The sequence below is a fragment of the Zonotrichia leucophrys genome, chromosome 15 (genome assembly GCF_028769735.1).
Source record: "Zonotrichia leucophrys gambelii isolate GWCS_2022_RI chromosome 15, RI_Zleu_2.0, whole genome shotgun sequence".
In the NCBI taxonomy this organism is placed as follows: domain Eukaryota; kingdom Metazoa; phylum Chordata; class Aves; order Passeriformes; family Passerellidae; genus Zonotrichia; species Zonotrichia leucophrys.
The window spans coordinates 9,806,293-9,828,497 of NC_088185.1; the positions used below are offsets into that span (position 1 = coordinate 9,806,293).

Here is a 22,205-nt window from a genome sequence, read left to right on the forward strand (position 1 = left end):
TTTGAAAAGAAGAAAAGTGTCCAAGACTGGTTTTTATTTTTTTAAAGACAGTCTCAGGAACTTATGAAGATCTGATCATTTATACAATCTGAGAATCAAAAACTTGGTACATGTGTGGAGCTGCAGCCCCTGAATCTGTGCAAGGGGACCTTTGCTTTGCCACTTAAGTGTGAAGAGCTCAGGCCTTTGAAGGTGATCACTGAAGCTTTATGAACCAGGAGTCCCTCCTGCAGCCTTCCTGATGGATTCCTCCACAGCAGCAAAAAAACCTGGCCCCTGCATGGCACTGCTGTCATTTGAAGGCAGTTCTGTGGAGATTTTTGGAGTTCAGATGTAGAGATGGGAAGGTTCAGGTTCAAAAGGAGAGCAGCTGCTTTAGGGAGCTGCCATCCCAGTGCACTTGCTGGAAGCCAAGTCAGAGCTCCAAAATCAAGAGATGAACACCCTGACTGAGGTCACCCAAGGCAGAGGGCAAGTGCCACCTGTCTCAGTTCAAATGACCCCCAAGACTTGGGAGGAGGGTGAAGAGGAGCTCAAGAAGAGCCTCCCAAAGACTGCAGAGGAACCAAAGAACCAGCCTGAGCACAGCCCTGTCACACTTGGGGTGATCAGGGAGGCTGAGCACCCACCAGTAGTGATGGACAAACCAATTCCTTCCTGCAAGGAATTTCAAAGTGTCATTGTGAAGCAGGCTGGATTAAATAAACCTCAGCCCCTGGTGCAACAGAGCAGCCTTGTACATGCTTGAGACACAACCAGATCCAAGGCAGCCACCAGGAGCATGTGGGATTGAGGGAATGACCACAAAAACACAAACACTCTGTGAGCCAGCCCTGTGTTCTGCTACAGCTCAAAAAGCTCTTGGTTTTTCCAAGAGTACCAAGGACAGCTACACTTGGAAGAAGTTGGGAAGAACTCACAGGAACCTGCACATTTCAGTCAAGTTCAGCAAGAATAAGATCTCTGCCAGAAGCTTCCAGGTAAGGAAAATGTCTCTGAGAATCCAAGTTAATGATAAGGACAGGTGCCAGGTAAGACAGGCAGCCCACCAACACTTCACCCATGCCATTGCCATGTTCAGTGACATCCAGCTGAGAGAACAGCCTTGGTCAGGCACTTGAAGAGAAATGGAGATCTGGGAGCCACCAGCTGCACCAGATCTTCCTGGATGTGCTATTTTTGGGGCCCAGCCCTTTTGTGAGCAATGGGATGTTCTGCACGGCACACTCCGTTCCCAGACCTTGGCAGAACAAAGCAAACAGCAAGAGCCTAAGAAAAAAATGGATCTAAGGATCCTCCAGCAACTCTGCCAGTCTCCTTTGGTCTGATCTCTAATGAGATGTAGAATGTGCACTTGTTTTATTTACAGCAAAACTCATTAACTTTTATCCTTGCTTTTTTTTCCCCTGCTCCTCTGCACCCCATTTCCAATTTTGCTCAGCTTTATCGTGACAAGAATTCCATCTTGGAAAGATTTCCCATGAAATCTAGGATATTTATCCCTAACAATAGGATGCAATTGCTAATTACAAGCCTAGCTGATAAAGCCTTCCAGTCACAACAGAAGATGAGACATTAAAAAGTCAGAAGAAAACAAAAGCAGTGTCTCATCCTAAAGATGGGAGAGGAGAGCAGCAGACTTGGTGGACATCTCATGGATTTCGTGTCTCTGTTCAGCAAACTCATGATAAAGACTTCATTTATCACCACAACCTCCAGTCAAGCCCAACACTCCTCAGGACAGTCTTCAAAGACAAAGTCTGCACATGGTGATCTCAGGGGTGGCAGAAATGTGGAGGAAATGAACATTAGTGACTGAACATGCCCAGGTCAGTGCCAGAGAAGTCCTTCAGACTATGAATGAATCCAGGATTATGGTTTTAAAGATTAAACCCCTAATGAGTGAACAGCTCCAGCAACCATTTTAACAAGAAAATTTGGAGATGTTCCATTAATCACCTTTCTGGTGCTCTTAGACAAGGACTCTTGGAACTCCATGCACTATTTGGAATATCCTGAGTGGGAAGGGCCCCACAAGGATCATGGAGTCCAAGCCCTGGCCCTGCACAGACACCCCAACAATCCCACCCTGGGCATGCCTGGAAGCATTATCCAAGTGCTCCTGGAGCTCTGGCAGCCTCAGGCCTGTGCCCATTCCCAGCACCCTCTGGGGGAAGAACCTTTTCTGATCTCCAACCTCAATCTCCTCTGACACAATTCCAGCCATTTCCTGGGTCCTGTCCCAGGTCACAGCAAGCAGAGATTGGAGCTGCCCCTCAAGAAGAAGCCCACAAAAAAACCCTCAGATTATGATGAGGCAAAAGGTGATAACTACAAAATTTGTTCTCCATATAACCAGGAAATGTCAGGATCCTTCACACCAGAAAGTTTCCTGGAGCCCACCCTGCAGCACCCAACAGTCAATCAGGTCATCAGGAGAACCAAAAACCTGAATAAACCAGAACAGCTTTCGTTAAGGTATGACATTTTCTCAGTTTCTTATCTCTCTGCATCTTTGGCATACACAAAACTGAGAACAGAGATGTCTTTTCCAACCTACTCCCACAGGCAGTTCATTTGCCATCAAATCCAAACTTTCTTTCACCCCTCCAAGATTTCAGCTTTACATAAGGAAGTTGAGCTCACAACTTCTCCTCCAAACCAGCAGCTGTTTAGAGTTCCCTTTCCTACACTGTTTATCCAAGATACTGAACCCTCTCCTAAAAGAGAGGAGTTTTCACCTGTAGATAACTGAATTTCCAAGCTCCTCTGTGCTGGAGGAAGCAGAGCTCTGAGCAAAACACTGCCAGCTGCTTCTCACAGCAGAGGAGATGAGAAAGAACAAGTCCAAACTTTTAGAGGAAAGGTCTACAAAGGAAGCAGCCAATGAGTCCATTGGGAGAAACTCAACCCTCTGGAATAAAACACCAAAGCTCCAGCAGAAGAGGGAACAGCTCCATGGGAAGGTGCCATTTTCCTGGCCACATCCAGGGAATGCTGCTCCCATGGACACAGACACCTGGCTCTGCAGGCCCACAAGGGATCACATCATTCTTCTGCTGGCATTTGGATTTCAAAGAGAACACCAAGGCCTTTGATAGAGCCCTCACTGCCTGATCCTTCTGTGGAATGAGATGTCACAGATGTGAGGGAGGAATCCTTCTCCATGAGGGTGCCCAGAGCAGCTGTGGCTGCCCCTGGATCCCTGGCAGTGCCCAAGCTCAGGCTGGACAGGGCTGGGAGCAGCCTGGGATGGTGGAAGGTGTCCCTGCCCAAGCAGGGGTGGAATGAGATGGGCTTCAAGATCCTTTCCAACCCACCCCACTCTGGGATTCTATGAAGTTTTAACTACTTGATCATTGCCTTTGAAAACTGCAAAAGCAGCTGTTGAGGAGATGCACGAGGAAGGGGGGAGCTAAGGGGTCAAGCTTGAAAGACACCCACAAGTGCAGATCAATGCATCTCTGAAGAGATTCAAAAAAAGCTTTCCCTTGAAAACACTGAGAGGTGTAGCCTCATCAACATGCAGAACCTCTGCCCTCCTTTTCAAACAACAGCTTGCTGAGCTTCAAGAGATTCCTGGTTGTAACTTTTAATTTATGGATCACTGATAATCTGAGAAATAATATGGAGATGTAAGTGCCTGGTCTCCATTTCAGATGGCAACTTTTATTCCAACAGCAGAAATATGCAGGGTATTTTCCACCACTGCTCCAGGTGAGTGATGGTTACTGTAACCACACAAAACTGATTAAAGAGAAAAGTGGTCCAGGAAAAAATGACTACTAAAATTGCTGATTGAATTATGACCTAAGTTAAGCTCCTTCATCTTTCTTACTCACATTTGCTGATTTTCATGATTTTCTTTAATCTGAGCAATATTAAAGCACTACTGCAAGACTCTAAAGAGGATATCCACAGCCTGTTTCTTTGTGGAGAGTTCATTTGGCTGTATTCTCTGGAGATCTGTCCAGTTTCTCTCATATTCACATGATGCCTTTGCAGAGTGCCAGGGCAAGGGAATCGCTCTCTAAACCACTGGGTCACCTGGAGTGCTCAGCTGTCTAACACAAGTTCCTCTGTGACCTCTGCACTCCCTGAACTGCTTCAGCTTGTTTTTGGAAAGAGATCCAACCTGAATTTGGGATTACCTTTAGGAATGCCAGCCTTACCTCCATCTACAATATCCTGATCTATGGGGAGAAGAGCAAGGACCTGAGTGCCCTAGAACCTGGACTGCACCAGGAGGAACAGCTGTGGAGTGAACAGCCCCAGACTTGGTGCTTTTCTTCTACAAACACTGCCCTGGTCTCAGTGTTGGGGGTGGATTTCCGCCAATCCCATGAAAGGAAGCTTTAACACCCCAATATCACCCCATAGAACTGAATTTGGGGCCAGAACTGCCATTTTTGATTCTCTGCAATACAGGCCACCTGATGCTCCCAGCTGCACAACCTTTCTGTGCAGGAAGATGTTCCCAGCAATGGGAAGCAGCCAGCATGTAGGGAACCATCAGAGCTTGCTGGTTTGCTTGTTTTCAACCCCTGTGGGACCTTGGGCACCCATTCACACAGAAAAATCTGTTCCAGCTGCCACTGAAAGAGTAAATTAACACAGAGAGATGAATAAAGCCTGAATTTCTGGGTTTGCACTACAAATTCCAGGCATGTTCAGGTCTTTCTCCCTGTGTTGGCTCCATGGCTGACCTTGCCCTTCCCATAAATATTGGACAGGGAAGCAGGAAGATGCTCTCCCTTTGCCAGAGGAGCATCCAGCACCTCTCCCACAGACATCATCTAGGCACTGTGATAAAAAGTGCTCCAACACAAGCACTGGCACCCTGGTTCTGTGCAATGGGTTTAAACTTTTATTTCCCCCCCCCCCGGATTTCCATTTTGCAACATGAAGAGGTGGGAATGGAAGATTATCAAAGGGAAAGCTCATCCCCATGAAATATTTCTGTGGCAAACTCAGGGTCAGTTCTGCCCCACCACACAGCCTCAGAAGCAGGGACACACCAACACCTCCTGGAGTGCCCAGGTTGGTGTGTTGGGATCTTCCCTCTCCACTGGGAAAGGGAGATGTGTGTGAATAATGGGGATTACAGAGCATGTTCCACAGAAAACCCAAAAAAGAGAAGCTCTCCAAAAAGCTTTCCATCTTCCCCACCCACAATGAATTTTATCTTTATCATCACTTGGTCACTGAAGCAGAGAGATTCAGCAAACCCAAGTGAGTAAGGAATGAAGGCAGACACAATCCCAGCCCCACAGGAGGCTGCCATGGGATTGAGGAGTGACCTTGGGATATCAGCTGTGTTCCCCAGAGCTCAGGGAGTCCCTCACAGCCCATATTTCCATTGGCTCCCAAAGGGGCCTGGCCATGCAATCCCTTCAAGCCACCCCAGCAGCCCAGGGGTGACATTTCCAGGGAGGACAGGAGCTCTGGGCTCTGCTGCTCAAGGCAGGCCACAACGTGCAGCAGCTTTGCACAGGGAGTAAAAGAACATGAATATATTCATCACACATATCAATTTATCAATGAAATTGTATGTCTGGAGTATGATACATGAGTCATTCATTATTTCTGCCCTCCAGCCAACCTAACTGGGTCCCACTTTTATCTGCTCAGTGCAGGCAGTAGAAGAGCTGGCACTACACTGAGTGAAAACACAGACACATACAAAAAGGAAAAATTCCCAGGGCAGAGGGTCTCCAGGAGAGCAGGGATCCTGCCCCTGTCAGGTGTGCTGCATGAAGTCCTCTAACACACACATTTCTAGGTCACTTTAAACTGGGGGGCACTCAGGGTGTGGGCACCCAGAAATACACCTGCAAAAAATGGGATTCAGATGCTCCCAGGAAGCATCTGGGCAGAAGCCTGAATGCCACAGCATCGTTTTAGATTTTAACAGCAGCAGCCACAATCACACAGAAAAAATTTGTGCTGCTGGCACTGCTGCTTGCCTCCAGTCAGCACCTTCAGCTGTGGTCTCACACACACACACACACAGAGAGGCACAGCCCGTGCCCTGAGCATGCAGGCAGGAGTGGGAAGCGGTTCTGGGGATGCAGAAATGGTGGTCTGGAAGGAGAACCCCCATGGTGGAGGCAGGAGGAGCGGGAAGGGGAGGGCTCGCTGGTGTCATTTCGGGGTTGGTCCAGGATGATGTCATAGCACTGAGCGAGTGCCATGGCCAAACCGTGGGGACTCTCTAACGCTCCCCGTCCATCTGACCTCTAATACCAGTGGGCTGAAATATCGAACAGCACATTGGTTTTCCCTCTGAAGGGCCATTTTTCACTGCTGTCCCTGGAAATGCTGCTCCCAGCCCGGTGGATGCGGGGTGGGGGAGGCGGCACACAACTAACTCTTCCGGCACACACCCCTTTCCCTACTACAAAGGCATCCACAGCAATCACATTTGCAATAGTACAAATCTTGATGGATTCATCCCATCCCCCTCCCCTTTGTAAGCCCACAGCCCGCTGTAAACCCCCTCTCTCTCTCTCTCCCTTATCGCAGCCCAGCAATCCTTCCAAAGGATCAGGCTGCAAAATGCAGACACGGTACATTGCTTGAAATAAATGAATGAATGAAATAAAAAAAATAAAAAAAACCACCAGGCAGCAGCTCAGGGCGGGCAGCAGCGATCTTATTGTTCCCAAACCCATCTGCATCTCCACGGCGTTCCAGCAGCTCTCACACCCCTCACACACTCTTTATGCACATGCAGATAAATATATTAACAAAAGGGACAGGTGGGAAATGGAGGGGTGGGGTGGGAAATGAAGATGATATTAACTTCACCCAGGAAGGTGGGCTATCTCACCCTGGAAATGCACCGAGAAATTAAACATATTTCACATTTACATCTCACACACACACACACACACACATAGAGGTAAAATCTCTTTCAGTGCAATATCCAGTTGCTATGCCAACAGCACCAACAGCACGGAGGGATGGCAGCGAGGGGCTGGGGAGCGGGGTGGGGTGGGATGGGGTGGGGTGGGATGGGGGCTCTTACCAAAGATGCTGATTTGATTGTGGCAAAGCGCTCTCGGTTCCGGTAGTGGAGGGCCTGATTCTGCACTGACTGGGTAGGCCGCACCTCAGGCCTGCGATCCCTGTGGCCCACCTCATCCCTTATAAATACATGATCCTGCAGAAATGGATAAAAACAAGGAGAAAGTCCGGCTGTGCTCTTCCCGCGGCGGCTGCCTCTCTCTCACCCCTCTGTCTGCACAAGCGCGGCTGTAGGAGAGGCATAGTTCAGCTCTCTGCTTAGCCCCGGCAGCTCCCACCGTACAAAATGAATAAGCAACACATTGCAGCTCGGCTCGGCGCGTCAGCTGATCAGGATGCCTCTGAATCCCTGGATCGGGCTGCCTTTTTTTTTTTTTTTTTTAATCTCTTTTTTTTTTTTTTTTTTTAAACCTCCAGTATTACATATGTGCCAGAAAGAAGCGAGGCGGGAGCAGGAAGCGGAGCAGGGCGATCCGAGTCCTCGGGAAGGTCGGGTTCAAGCACTGCAAGCCAGCGATCCCGGTGAAAACGTGATTCCCATGTCTAGGCACGGAGATCCTGTTCCCTTTTAACACCACAGCAACATCCTGCCTCATTCCCTTTGCCCAGCGCCGTGCCCTCGATAGGGTTTCTTTGTCCCTCGTTTGCTATCTGCTGTGGGGGACCAGCATCCTGGCTAAATCCACGGCAGGCTGGAGAGCACCAGGAAAGCCTCCGTGACCACTCAGGGATCCTGCTTTCCAGTCATGATCCTGCACAGTTCTAGCACTTTCTCTCCACAGCCCACAAAGGATTTTTTTTTTTTTTTCTTTTTAAAGCAACAGCTCCCAGGTTTTAGCAGGAATGGTTCCCGGTGCAGCTTCCCCTCAGCTCCCTGGCAAGGCTCTGCCAGGAGAGGCTGTGCCCTTCCCAATCGGCACAGGCAAATTTGGGAGTGGAACAAAGCTCCAGGAGAAACCCTCCTCAGAAAGACCAGCAAAAAAACCACACCACCACGATTTTCCCAATGGGAATGGTGAATGCCAACAGTCAGCACACCTGCAGGCTGCACCCTGGGGATGGAGCAGCCTCTGGACACCTGGCACACCCCGCTCCTGCCCGGCCACACTGGCACCCACCAGTGCCATGACTCCCACCCTCAACCTCCAGCTCCTAAATCCTCCCAGGAAGACTGAGGTTCTTCCTGAATTAAATCGAGTTTCCAGTTCTTTGGGGTGCAAAATAAAGGCTGCCAGTGCCTAGAAAGCCCTTGCAGGGAAGAGCTGCCTCCATGAGCAGGAGCAGCTTTGCCACCCTGCCATGGCCCAGCAGACACCAGGAAGGTCAGAGAGCCCCACAGGGAGAAGCCATGGAATGGTGTCTCCATCAGGACACTGCTGTCATCCCCATGCTCCTTTCCCACCCCACAGACACCTGGTTTTCCCCTCTGCTGGCCTCCATTTCCAGTTGCTTCTTACCCACACCCATACACACTCAGCCCTTTTCAATAGGATTCTGGAAATGGGTTCAAGCAAAAGCCAATTAGGTGCAGAAATGCTGATATTAAGAGCTGAACTCCACATTGATTAAAAGTGTTTTTACCCCAAAACCTTTCCTTATCCTTCCTTTTGAGCACTCCCAGTCCATGCTCACCTTTCCCTTTGCTTGGTGCCCAAGGCCAGCACAGAGCCAAGCCTGCACCAGCTCCTCCACACCCACACAAGGCACACAGAATGAGCCAAAACAGCTAAAAAGGACAGTCCTCCACAGAGATATGGAGAGTCACAAAAGTTGCAGTTTTATTTTATATTTGACATCCTTATACTGGGCATTTGTGGCACTGACAGGAAAGGCAGTGAGACCACAAGAGAAATCACTGAAAATTGGGCTGATCTCAGATTTCCAACTTGTGCATACTGGTGCGATGGGCAGAGCTCTTGGACTTGCCCACATTCCTGGGAAAGGCACATGTGAGGCTCTGGAACAGCCATCCCCAGAAGATCCTGATTAAACATTTACAGTCCAACAGCATCTCTCAGTTTACTCTGACTCATTGTCTCACCAGAGGGATCCCAAATCCTGCAGTGAAGATCTGCCCCAAACCAACCCACCTGAACCACTGAGGAAACAACGGGAGCCACCAGTGCTGTGCTCCAGCCATGAAATGAAGCTGGGACAGGACAAATGTCACCCCTGGTCACACACAGAGCCTGCAGCAGCACCTGGGAGTGCACAGAGCCTGCTAAGCAATACCCCAATCCCTGCACCATCCTCCTTCTCTCTGTTATGCTGGTATGGCAAATATCCAGAGAAACTGCAAATCACTGAAAAAAAAACCCCAACATTTTAAATGGGCATTCAGACTTTCCAGAATGCTCCAAAACATCACCTACAATAACAAGTTTAAGTTGTAATTGCTTTTTCTACTGGAAAATGAATCTGTGATTTACTTTTTGTTATCCAAGAGGTGGATTTTTAGAGGGCAGAGTGTCACCCTGGCCTTGTTTTATGGGATCTCTGGTTACCTCAGTGCACATGAGAAGCTCAGAGCAGAATTAAATTGCCCTTCAGGAATGTGAATTATCCACATTCTGCACTTCAAACTCAGCTGGGCAAGGAATGGGAAAATTCCTTTGCAACTGAGCAAGCCAAAGGACCAATTTCAAGGGGACAAAAAACTCAGCTGGTAAAAGAAATAAATCTATGAGCAGCCACATCTCCATCAGCCTTTCTCAGACGAGGTGACTGATGGCAAACATCTCCTTACAAATCTAGAGAAACAGAATTTTGCTACTTTTATTTTAAAACAAAATTCTTCTTATCCCAAAAACTTGGTAAGAGACACCGCAGTTGCAACTGTTGGCACAGATAAAGAAATTTTGTTTCCAACTTTTAGCTTCAGATGTGTGAGAAACTAAAACACAAAATTGTACCTCAGCTCGTGGCACCCAATAAATAAAATCTGACTGAAGGCATCCCAGAAACTCACCAAGTTTGGGTCAGGGTACCTCTCACCCCAAATCTGCATTTCAAACCCTGGTTTGTTTTTAAAGTAATATATCTTCTATATACATTTAATTTCCCACCTGTTTTCTGTGGGTTTTTTTGCAATATTTACCTTAAGGATGCAACTTTAGGCATGCTCAGCTCACAACTCACTCAATAAAATCCTTTTTTTCAGGGCCAACAATCCAGAATCTTCAACTTCCTACTCAAGGAATAATTTGTTCTTCTGACTGTATCATCCACATAAACAGTCTTTAGGTTGATCCAAACAAAGGGGGGATTTGGCTGGGACATTGCCAGGACAAAACCATTCTCAAATATTAAACAGAATTATGTGAGAGGAGCTGGTGGAGCTTCCAGTGGTGCTCCCAGCTGGATCTGAATGGCTGCTCCTGGTGAACTTTCTGAGCCCTCACAATGAGTTTGTGTCAAACCACGAGCTCAAAATCCCACACAGAGTGGATTTTGCTCCCAGTCCCATCCCAGTTCTACCACACACTGCCTTTTCATCCTTCTCCTCACTGAAAAAAGGCCTTTCCCATCCAAAATCTGCTCAAACCAAAGCTGGGACACCTCCACCTTCTCCCCAGGAGGAACATTCCCTTTCCCATTGGAGTTTTTGCAATGCACACCAAATAAAACTTCCAGAAACACAGGAGGAGTCATTAACTGCTGCCAGTCTCCTAGACAAACAGGAAAGGCAATTCCCAAGCCACACTAAGGGCTTCCATGGAATTGCAGCAAACCCCTTTGTGCTTTCTAGGAATTTAAAGAGCAAGGAAAACAACCATGTGGCACCATTTGTCTTAATACACTGCTTTAAGTGCCTTGATAATCAACAGGGAGGTTTAAGCTCTCTCCATGCACAAAATTCCCCACAAATGCTGAAATTAATTGCAGCAGCAACAGGAGATGTGCACAGGTTAATTTACAGGATCTGGGAAGTCACTCAAGTTGCAGCAGTTATTGTAAAGGTACTTTATTATTGCAGACATTGGGTGAGAATTTGTGATGATCAACTACAAAGATCCTTTTTCCAGCTTTTTGTTATAAACCAGATCTTAATCACAAGTTTTCCCTGACATTTTACTGGCCAAGTTTCAGAAAGTCCTGATGATTATAAAATTGAAGCAAGAAACAGCAACAGCTGAGCACTGCAGTTGAAAAAAACCAATATTGTACTGGCTTTTTTGTTTAGATTAAAAGATTACAACACCTTATTATTATAGTCAACACCTTATTATTATAGTTTGGCAGAAATAAAATAATAATAAATTCATTGAGGACAATGAAATAATATTTCTGGGAAGCCACCTGTGCCCACACTGCTGAACAAAACAGGTGACAAAACCTCTCTGATGCACCAGCTGATGCCTATACTCACTTTATTGTCTTACTCTGGGAGCCAAAAATCTTTATCCTCATTTTTAAGATGAATTAACTGATATTTATCTGATTATAAAATCTGGGTTATGTGTGTTTGAAGCACAGTGTATTTGGAGTTTTACTCCCAGCCCCATTTAGTCATTTTTTGGGGCTCTCAGGTACAATTGGGTTTGTATCAGAGCTGTCACTTACTCTTCAGCTCTCAAAAACTGAAAATTCCTGAAGGGAGATGGAGGTGACAATGTGTATCCATAAGCATGGATGGCCTTTGATGGAGTAACAGAGTTATTTAATGTATTCAGAAGAGAGTTCTAACACTGAACACACTGAGATGTACATGGAGGAGCTCACCAACCTGCAGAAGGGCAAAGAAAACTTCCTCATCCAAGCCAGACATCTGAATTTCCTGAAAAGAATCTGCTGGTGATTAAGGTGTCCTCCTGAGGGAGCAGGGTTTGATCCCAAGGATGGGCTTCCTGCTTGATTGCCATATTTTTCCTCCCAGGAGTTCAGGACACAGCTATAAACTAAATAACACAAAAAGCTCCACATTCAATTATGGCTTGTTATTATTTTCAATATTTTAGTTATTTTTTCTTCCAGCCTAACAGGTGTACTCTGTACACAGCACAGGATGGAAACCATGGAGCTCTGCTGTGCTGTGGGAGGGTTTTTCTCCACAGAGGATTCATCCCAAGTGCAGCAAACCCCAAAGCACCTTGGCTGCCATCAACTAGCATAGCCAGTGACAATCAACCAGATCACAACAGGTCATTGCACTTACCCTGTGACCACAAAACATTTTTGGAAGTTACAGCCAACTAGCAGCTGTTAAAAAAAAGAAAGAGAATGAGTTGTTTACGAGTGCTTTCACCCCATCAGCCTCTCCCCTAAGCCTCTGCCTCAGGGTGGGTCACAGGACAGATGCTGAGGCTGCTCCCAGCCAAGCAGCACCCAGGGATGATCCAAACAAGGGGGCAATTTGGCTGGGACATTGCCAGGACAAAATCATTCTCAAATATTAAACAGAATGATCTGACAGGAGCTCCTGGTTTCCTGCAGGCCAGCCCAGCCTGGCTCTCCACATCAGGAGAGCACTGAGAATCTCACACACCACAGACTCCTCCTGCCTGCATTTTACCTGCATGAGACATTCTGGGGCTGTGGCCCAAAACACCAGAAGGGCTCTGACATTTTAGAGCTCTGAGCCATAGAAAATATCAACACTCCAAGCCATTTTGCCTTCTTGGACCCTTTCCACAATCTGGAGGTTGTTCATTAGCACAGTTGTGGAATAACACAATTTTATACAACACTTTTGACTTCACCCATGTCAAAACCATCTCACACGTGACCCTGTATCCACAAAATGCTGTTTATGTTCATCAGTATTTTCTTTTTAGCCTTTAAAGGCTAATTAAATGCAAAACAAGAGCTTAAATTAAACTTGAACCCCAGGCTCCTTCCATTGTGTTTGTGAGGGGCTCCAGAGTGATACCCAAAACTCAGCTTCATCCCAGCTTCCAGAAATGCAATTAAAGCACAAACTGAAATCTTGGCAGAACAAGGAATTTTACCTTGAAAATAAAGTGGGATGTATGTGGATATAAATCCCCCTGACATGTCCAGCTCCAATTTTAGTCTCTTCACATGTATTAATACACACGTGAAGCAGTTTTCCATTTAAAATTCCATTCCCCAAAGTAACAAAGATTAAAAATAGTGTACTAAATTAAAACAATACATTTACAGACTGGAATATGCCCTGCTATGCAGAGTCCAAATCTGCTTTATGAATTACATACAGCAGAAGAGAACATTTTCCAATGAAGAAGGAATCTTCTCCAAGGATCAGCAGTCCCAGCCAATCATTAACTGTTTTGTGAAGATCACCAGTGCAGACCTGGGTTTTCTGCTCCCAAAATTACCCCAAAACACCTGTGTTCAGTGATCTAGAGGGGATTTCTTTTATAATACTTGAGTTACAAGTGTGCAAGACACTGGGTTTTTTCAAACCAGATTAAAACTTGCATGTGGTGTCCTCTTTGTGCATCCTACACATAAGTCTAGGAGGACTGAATTTACAGCATCAGAAATGCTGTATTTATACTTCACAAGTGTCATACAACCATTAAAAAAATATTAGTTTTAAAACAAGCAGGAACTCCACTCCTTTCACAAATGCCATTTGTGTCTGGTGGGAGCAGCTCATGTTTTGTTTTTATCAAATATAACAACTCTGAGCAGTGATTATAACCTATGAATTCTCTGTAAATCAGTCCCTCAAACTTCCATTTTAATGCACAAGAAAATATGGCTACTTAATAAAGTGAAATTAAAGTTAACACATCTTTTGAAAGCCTACACAAAATAAGAGAGAACTCCAATCACAACCACCCAGAACATCCATCAGTGGTGCTGCTCTTCATTCAGGACAGTTCCACAGGCTGGCATTTGGTACATAACACCTTAATTTCACCTTTCTGAATAAACAATCTTCTCTAAAGATGCTGTGAATTGTCTTTAGGAAAGAGGCAAACCCCTAAAACCTTTGCAACTTCTCTGCCAGTATCTTTAAATATGTAAGACCATGTTGTGTTGAAGACAAAATGTTTCAACAGTTCTTAATACTCAACATCACTAACTCTGCACTTCAGGAGGAAAAACTACTTACAAATATTTAGTTAGCTACAACCAAGCCTTACTGTAACCTTACAAACAAGAAATTCATACTTTTCATGCTGCTGCAATGTTTTAGCTCCTCTGGCAAAAAGCACAAGTACACTTTGAAGTTCCTTGCAAACGAAACCAACACAACCAACCTACATTTTGCTGCCCACTAGCAAGTGACACTGCCAAGGCCAAGCCAAAACTATTTTAGTCAGACAAACAGCGGTGATGAGACGCTGGCTTTCAGCTAGACAACCTCAGCTCGAGATCCAGCCCTAGGGAAAGGAAAGGCATCAGATCACAGCATGCAGCAAAGCAGCAGGAAAGCATCGAGCGGGACTCGACTCCAAACGTACCTGGTGGGAAGGGTCCAAAGCTCTGCACACTTCCACTCCTCACCAGGGAAATCCAGGTGCAGGCAGGTTTGAATCACACACTGTACCTGGCAGAGGGTTAGCTTGGCTGCCAGGACCAACACAGAGCATTCCCAAGGATGTCCCAAGCAGAGGAAGAGGTGCACATGCAGGGCTGGGCATGCGGGGAGCCTGGGTGACCCTGCCTAGGCACTGACAGCTCCCTGAGTAGCAACCTCTTTTCATGGGCAGAGGTTCTTTAGATGATTTAAAGACAAAAACCCCACAGAAGTTGACTCTGGCAAGGCCAGCAGCAGCTCCTGCTCTCAGCACAGAGCAGCAGGGCACACGTACCTTCTTGTGAACAACGGAGGAGGTGGAATTAATGGTGCTCTCGTCACTATGCATCATGACCAGCTCAGGGCTGCTCTCATCCAGGACCTCCTGCATGCTGCTCACACTGCTGCTCTGGCTGCCTGTGCTCACAGACATGCTGGGGATGGAATGGTTGCTGCCCAGACTGTCCATCTTCCTACTCAGGTTTGATCCATGCTCACTGTCCTATAAAACAAGGGGCATCAGTTACAGATCCTGCAGGACATCACCTGCCCAGCACGTGCCTGCAATGCCCAGAGTTTGTTTTAAAGGTGACTCTGCAGGCTTCAAGGGTCTTTGGGCATTATTTTGCCAACTGCACATCTCAAAGGGCTGTTTGGGTTCTGGAATGCTCCATATCAGGCAGGCAGCTCCTGCCTTTTCCCTGCAATCTGATCACATCAGCTTTCAAGCCATTTTTTTTCCATGTATCCTTAAGTCTGGGCATGGCTCTTGGCTTGATAGGAGACATCCAGGAATACTGGATGGCTGGTGGAAAGAGCCTCATAATTAAGAAAAATTATCCAAGTTTGAATTAAAACAATGCTTCAAGTCAGGATCTGCTATAACACATTTCCTGAATCAGAAAATATGTAAGACAAGGAATCCATGTATTATTTTGTATGTTCTACATGGTGTAGAGGTTTTAACCTCCCAAGCAGTCAACAATTCCATTTTATCAAGCTAAAAACCCCTTGAAACCTTGTGCTTACAGCCAAGATAAAGGTGAGTGAAGAATCTTAGCAGCTGACTCAGATGAGCCTGCATTATTATAGGGGTAAAAACTTGGATATACATAAACAAAGATTTCTCATGTAAGAGGTATTTTTGATTCTACAGCCAAATATCAGGAGTTAGCAGCCTTTTTTCTTCTTCCATACCCATAGGAGTACAGTAATGCCAAAATATGCACTTAGTCTGGACTGATTGAGAGAATTGATGGAGTCCTTTGTAATTAACCAGTGGCACCAAAGAGGCTCGTAAGGAGCTCACAGTGAGGACAGAACCCTGAACATCCTTCAGCTCCTGGGGTGAAGCAGCCTTGACTCACTAAAATGAGCAGCCTGCTGCTGCATCCAGTTTGCCCGGGCCTCTGAAGGGAGCTTGGGGAGAATTCCATTACAAATCAATTAACAGGGAACTCATTTTGTTGGAGACCGACAGAAAGATAAAATTGAGACTTGACAGATTTGCCTTTGATTGTGTGATTATTTTTTAAGCAATCAGCAGATCATTCAGAGCCTGTGTGAGAGCACTTAAAATCCAGAATAATACTATTTTACAGAGAACACAGGGGAATGAAAATATTTTCAGGATGCTTATGTAGAGTTGCAGAAGAAATCACATAATGAAGGATCTGAGGCTGTGTCATTAATGAATGTTTCTGCAGGAAGGACAGAGATGAGATTGCATTTGCAACCTGGCTTCCTAACTTCAACTTTCACCTTCTTGGGAGGGTTCTGAGGAAAGCATTAGTAACATTTTGCATGTTAAATATTTTTAAGGTTCAAAGGAAGTGCCTGGTGGCATTTCCAGTGGGGCAGGTTGTGTCCCCAGCTCAGCAGCACGTGCTGGGTCTGCCCTCCGTGCCCAGTTAGTGACACACACACACACATGAGCAGTGACACCTCCTGTGCTGGGACAGGGCTCAGGGGTCAGTGCAGAGCATGCTGTGCACATGCAGAGTGTCAGCTGCATCCCTGCCCTCCCTGCAGCTCTTCTTGCTCTCTTTGGGAACAGGAGGAACAGAGACACACCTCGGAGCCAAACACCACCAGTGTTTCCTGTGAGCTGCAAGTGCTCAACAGCCAAGTGGGAAACCATTCCCTGCTCTGCTGACAGCCTGGCACTTGTGGGCAGAGAAACTGGGAGGTTTCAGTGCACAAGTCTGACAATCCCCAGTCCCCAGCTAAGCTCCAGGTCTGGAAGCTGGAGGGGACCTTCAATCACAGCAGCTGCTGCTCTTGTTCCTTTGGGGCATCCTCACAAAGCGCCAGTCCCCTCCTCCTGCAGCTCCCACATGCCCATTTCTTCAACCAGCTGAGCTTTCAAGGAGCATTTGACACTCCCAAACCTCAAATCCAAGCTCCTGAAGATCCTCTGAGCTTGGGCACCTTGCTGTGTGTTATTGCCTCACTCCACTGGAGCAAAGGAACACAGACATCCATCTGTCTGTCAGTGTTTTTCATTGAGGAGTCATGGATTTATTTATGCATTGTGCCTGCACCAAGTGACATTAATTTCCATCTAAGCTCATCAATTGAAAAATGACTGGTTTCCTTCTCTCAGCCACAGTTAGGGTCGATTATCATACACTGATTAAGTGGGTTGCTTATTCCAAGATTTAAACTGAAGCTGCATTTTAGGTCTTTAACCTTTTTCTTCCTTAACATTAAAGAAATTTAAAAAATAAGTCCTACTAATTCAGTGATTTGCTTTTCAGCTCATGAGAGGCCAATTACTTTACAGTAAAGTTATGGTAATTGAAAAAATATTAACATTAATGGAGTTGTTTTGACTGTGCAGATGAGAAAGAAAAGCTTGGGCTGTCAAAGACCCTCCTCCACACAGGCTGGGAGCCACTTCTCACAGAGAACCTCCCTCAGAATGAGTTTCCTTCCTAAGGCTTCCAGAAGAATGGGCAGCACTGGAAAAAATCCAAAGTTCCACATGTACAGTAATTGGCAGCTTTAACACTGAGCAAGGACTTTCACTCATTATCCTCTCCTGCCTCTCTGCTGAGCCAGATGAGATTCCAACAACATTCCTCACCTAGGCTGTGCTTGTTCTAAGGACAGGAACAGCTCCCTGGCCCTGCAATGACTGGTAACAGTGAATGGGGTGCCAAACCCTTCCCAGTACCTCCTCCTCCTCCTGGGACTCGTTCAGGGGGCCATTCCGGGTCTCCTGGAAGAGGATTTTCTTCATTTTCCGGTACTGCAGGTTGTCCAGCTCCCTCACTGCATCCTTGGTCCTCTGGATCAGGTCGAGGAGCACCCTGGGCGGCCGCTCCCGGCGGACAAAATCGTGCTGGGGAAAGGGAGACACAACTGGGGTGAACTCTGGGCTCAACTGGGACAGGGGAGGATTTGTTAAAGGAGACAGAACCCCTCAGTGCAGAATCTGGGGTTAAACCAGGGAGAGTGGCGGACTTGTTAAAGGAGACAGAACATCTCACTGCAGACTTTGGGGTTCAATTGGGCAGTGGGGGACTTGTTAAAGGAGACAGAAATCTCACTGGGGTGAGCTCTGGGGTTCAGCTGGGATCAGAGGGGACTTGTTAAAGGAGACAGAACCCCTCAGTGCAGACTCTGGGGTTAAACCAGGGACCATGGGGGACTTGTTAAAGGAGACAGAACTGGGATGAACTCTGGGGTTAAACCAGAGAGAGTGGGGGGCTTGTAAAAGGAGACAGAAGATCTGACTGGAGTGAGCTCTGGGGTTCAACTGGGACCATGGTGGGATTTGCTAAAGGAGACAGAACACTTCAGTGCAGATTCTGGGGTTAAACCAGGGACCATGGGGGACTGCAGAACATCCCACTGCAGACTCTGGCGTTCAACTGGACCATGGGGGATTTATTAAAGGAGATAGAACACCCCACTGCAGACTTTGGGGTTCAACTGGAACAGTGGGGACTTGTTAAAGGAGACAGAAATCTCACTGGTGTCACCCCTGGGATTCAACTGGGACAGAGGGGGACTGCAAAACCCCTCACTGCAGACTCTGGGGTTCAACTGGGACCATGGGGGACTTGTCAGCCCCCTGAAGTGACACCTCCCATTCTTGCAATTTATCTGTTCATATTCAATAACTGGTAGTAGCCTTTCTGAAAGGCTCCACACACACTGAGCTCATGCTGGGGTCAGGTTTTCTGAGCTCTTCAGGCTGCACAGATGATTTGTCCCTTCCTGAACAAGTTCACTCAAAACACACAAGGTGACACTTCAAACCTCAGAAGCACAGGAATGATCAAAATGCATCCAGAAGAAACAAGAATCAACCTGCAAAGATTTATCCTGCGTCCATCTATTCCAATTCGCACATAAAACTTCCAAATATTCCAATTCACACACAAAGTTTATTTATACCTAAAACTTTCGTAGCCAGAGTTGAAATCAAATCAGGCTCTTGCCAACTCCTGCACAGGTTTTACGTGCAGAATTAATAAATTCCTTAATGGTATGTAGGAACATGATTAAGGCTTCTTCTCTGATTTATCAGATACATTCTCCTGCACTTTACAGCTGGCAGTGGATATAAAAGTCTCCAGCTTTCCCATTTAACCTTGGCTAAAGGAGACAACCTGAGTGAACATTTGCCAATGCTTTTATGGGATCCCTACAGCTGGGTGTGCTGCTTCCCAAGAGGGATGGCTTTAGGGCACAACCATCCTCTGCATGCTTGTAGAAAAACAGAAAAAAATGGTGAAAAAAGAAAAATTGGCAATGGAAAAAAACTTGAAAAAGAGTTGTTCTCTGCTGCACGTTGCAAATCCACAAGGGGCTTTTGTTGGAGCCTCAACAGCTGGGCCCACCTGCAAGGAAATCCTCAGGAGGGGCAGCTCTGCCTGCTCAGCCTCCCAGCTCCCCTGTGGGCTCATCCCCTGCAGCACACGCAGCCCCAGCCACCCTAAAACAGGAGCCTTCAACAAGAGGGCTGAGAGGATGAGCTAATCATCTTTTAATGATTTGTAAATAAACAAGGAAAGCATCATGCCACAAGCTGATTTCTCGTTTTTAATTGAATTCCAACTGCTGTGCATTTGAGTTTTGCTACTGGGGACAGCCAGTCATTTCAGTACCCAATTTTGCTTGTAGTGATGGTGTTTATTTTTGAATCAGAGCTAAAAGTTCTTAACATCATTTCACACAGAAACAAAATGAATCATTTCTGCTCCTCAATGCAGATAACCACCATTTATTTCTCTGTGAACAGTAACAATCTGCAGCTTATTTATGGTGAGCAAAAAAAGGAACCCATTTTTATCTCATTGTAGATCATTTTTAGAAAGCAGCAAAGATTTGGAACCATGATCCTGAACCTAAATCCATTCTATGTGTGCACTCAAATATTAAAATGTGACCATGTGAAAAGCGTAGGGCAGACATAAATATAAATAAAATATAAATATAAAATATGGAATAGACAGGATTTTACACTCAGATCTCAGCTCTAATTGTTTGCACAGACTCCAAGCTAAGGTACTCCTGAAATGACATCCTTCAATGAACTCAGCCTGTTCCTAGAGAGCAGCAAGGCTGCCAATCCCCAGGAATGAATCATTCCAAAACTCACAACATAAACCTATTAGCTGGTCAGGGTGCCACAAGTAGAACCAGGGAACAAAACACTGATTATTCACCACAGCACAAATGTACCACAGGAAATAAAAAAATACACCAGGTGCCAAAGGAGCACAAACAGCTCCTTCATCATTTACCTGGAGAGGTCATTGGCAGCCAGAGGGAGAGCAGGGCTAATAATCAACTTTAAAGAAAGGCAACAATTAAAAGAAAAGCTTGATGGCAAAGGGGCTGGACAGGATTTCACATTCCCCCTGCCTTCTAATGGAAAGCTGCCCCTGAATTTCCCAAAAGCAAAGCCCTTGGAGCTGTAAACAGTTCCTCTATTTCCCAGGTAAACTGAACCCAAATGACTTAAACTGGAACTGATTCATGATTCCCTGACAAAGCCTTGGCAAACTCTGCACACATCACTCCAGGTCCACCTCCTACAGGCTCTTGGCAATTAGGGACCTGTAAAAACTCCTTCCAAAGTGATCCAGTTATTTCCAAAATGAGTTTAATTAATTGGGTTCAGTACAGAAACCATTAAAAGGATTTAAACAACTTTTGGGTCTGGTGGTTTGCTTAGGGGAGGAAGTCAGCCTTGGCCTATCCCCTCAATGTTATTTTTAACTGCTAAGTGTGATGCATGAATGGAGGGAAAAAGAAAAACAAAACAAAAAAAAACCAACCAAAGAGTGGATTTTTGTAAGGGCAAATATCTGTTCACCATCTTTATAATTATTTTGGTAGACAAACAGATTTCCCCCCAGATTCCTGGAAAAGATTTGATAAATTACCCGTAACAAATCTGTTGATGATGGCCTTTCCTGAGGTATTTTCTGTAAGCAGTAATCAACAAATCCCCTAAAGGAGTCTGTCCTGCAAAATCAAAAAATAAAATAAAATTTTAAAAAATTAAATTAAAAAAAAAGAAGCTCAGGATCTGGAATATATTCAGATTTATCAGTGCAAGGCAAAATAAAAATGTTAACTGATTTGTTCTTAAGTTCTAAGGCAGAGAAAGTAATTGAGTTTTTCCAAATTCCAAGTTGATCTCATCAATTCTTTCACAATTAAAGGCTGTTGAAACAACATGGACACACACCTATCCCCAAGCACAAACTGAAAACCAAGAGAGAACTACATGTACCAGTAAATATTTCTGATTTTACTTCAACTGCTTACAAACAGAGGACAGTGGAATTATTGGGAACTCCAGAAATGCACTCACTGATCTCTGGGAGTCACAGAGGGAACCCTGCCTCAATGCTCAGTTCAACACTTGAGGCTTTATTTGAGGTTTTATCCCAGCTGGAAAGAAGGAAACTGATTTTTGTGGGCTCAAAAGGAGCACAAAGGCACCTTGGTGACTCCTAGGGAGCAAACAGGGCACTGTAAACAAGGCCTTGCAATGCTGAACACTGATGTGGGGCTGAGTTTATCCACAGCTGCCTCTGCACTGCAAATCCTGCACAGAACATGGGGATTTACACACTGCAGGCAGCAGAGCAACCCCCTGGAACCCTGAAAAATGGGCAAAACAGAGAGGATGAAAGAAGGAAACTGGAGTGGGCTCGATACAATGATCAGCAAACAGTTGTGCTGCTCAAATGGCCAGCAGAGAAATGGGGGAACTCCACACCTCAGCAGGAGCTTTTGTTTCATTCCTTCTGCAGCCTCTGCCAAGCATCACCCAACAGCAACACCAACATTCCAGTCCTGGGAACCCACAGAATAACCAAGGGTTCTTGTACCCAAGCCTGGAGCACAGGGAGCATTCACTGGCCACAGAGCTCTGAGGGTTTCTGGAGTCCTCCACTGACAAAAATATCCAATTACCTCCACATTCTCCTCCCTTTCTCCACATTGCAGCTGCACAGCAATGCTAACAACCCTTCTGCCAAGAGATCTTTGGGAGCTGGAAACTTTGCTGATGCTCAGCCATGGCTGGTTTAACACATCTGAGAGTACTTTAATTCCAACAGCAGCTAGAATTAACCCCAGAATTAACACCTCCACACTTTTAGATTGTGGAACAGCCAGAGTGACAGAAGGTCAGAACTGAGCTAGCATACACAGGATTTGAGAACACACACAAATCACTGCACTGCAGCCA

At 45.9% G+C, this 22,205-nt stretch overlaps 1 protein-coding gene across 2 annotated transcripts in view; it reads right to left on the reverse strand.

Annotated features, from left to right (window-relative positions):
* TAOK3 (TAO kinase 3) overlaps nucleotides 1–22,205 on the reverse strand; it is a 76,697-nt gene that overhangs the window by 9,335 nt on the left and 45,157 nt on the right. Inside the window, exons 12-15 of one of the 2 annotated variants that reach the window (XM_064726952.1) lie at nucleotides 20,887–20,968; nucleotides 17,661–17,828; nucleotides 14,778–14,984; nucleotides 7,031–7,165 (exon numbers count right to left, since the gene is read on the reverse strand). In XM_064726952.1, coding sequence (XP_064583022.1) covers nucleotides 7,031–7,165; nucleotides 14,778–14,984; nucleotides 17,661–17,828; nucleotides 20,887–20,968 — 592 coding nt within the window. The remainder of the gene's footprint in view (nucleotides 1–7,030; nucleotides 7,166–14,777; nucleotides 14,985–17,660; nucleotides 17,829–20,886; nucleotides 20,969–22,205) is intronic. The other variant, XM_064726953.1, reaches the window with a different exon arrangement.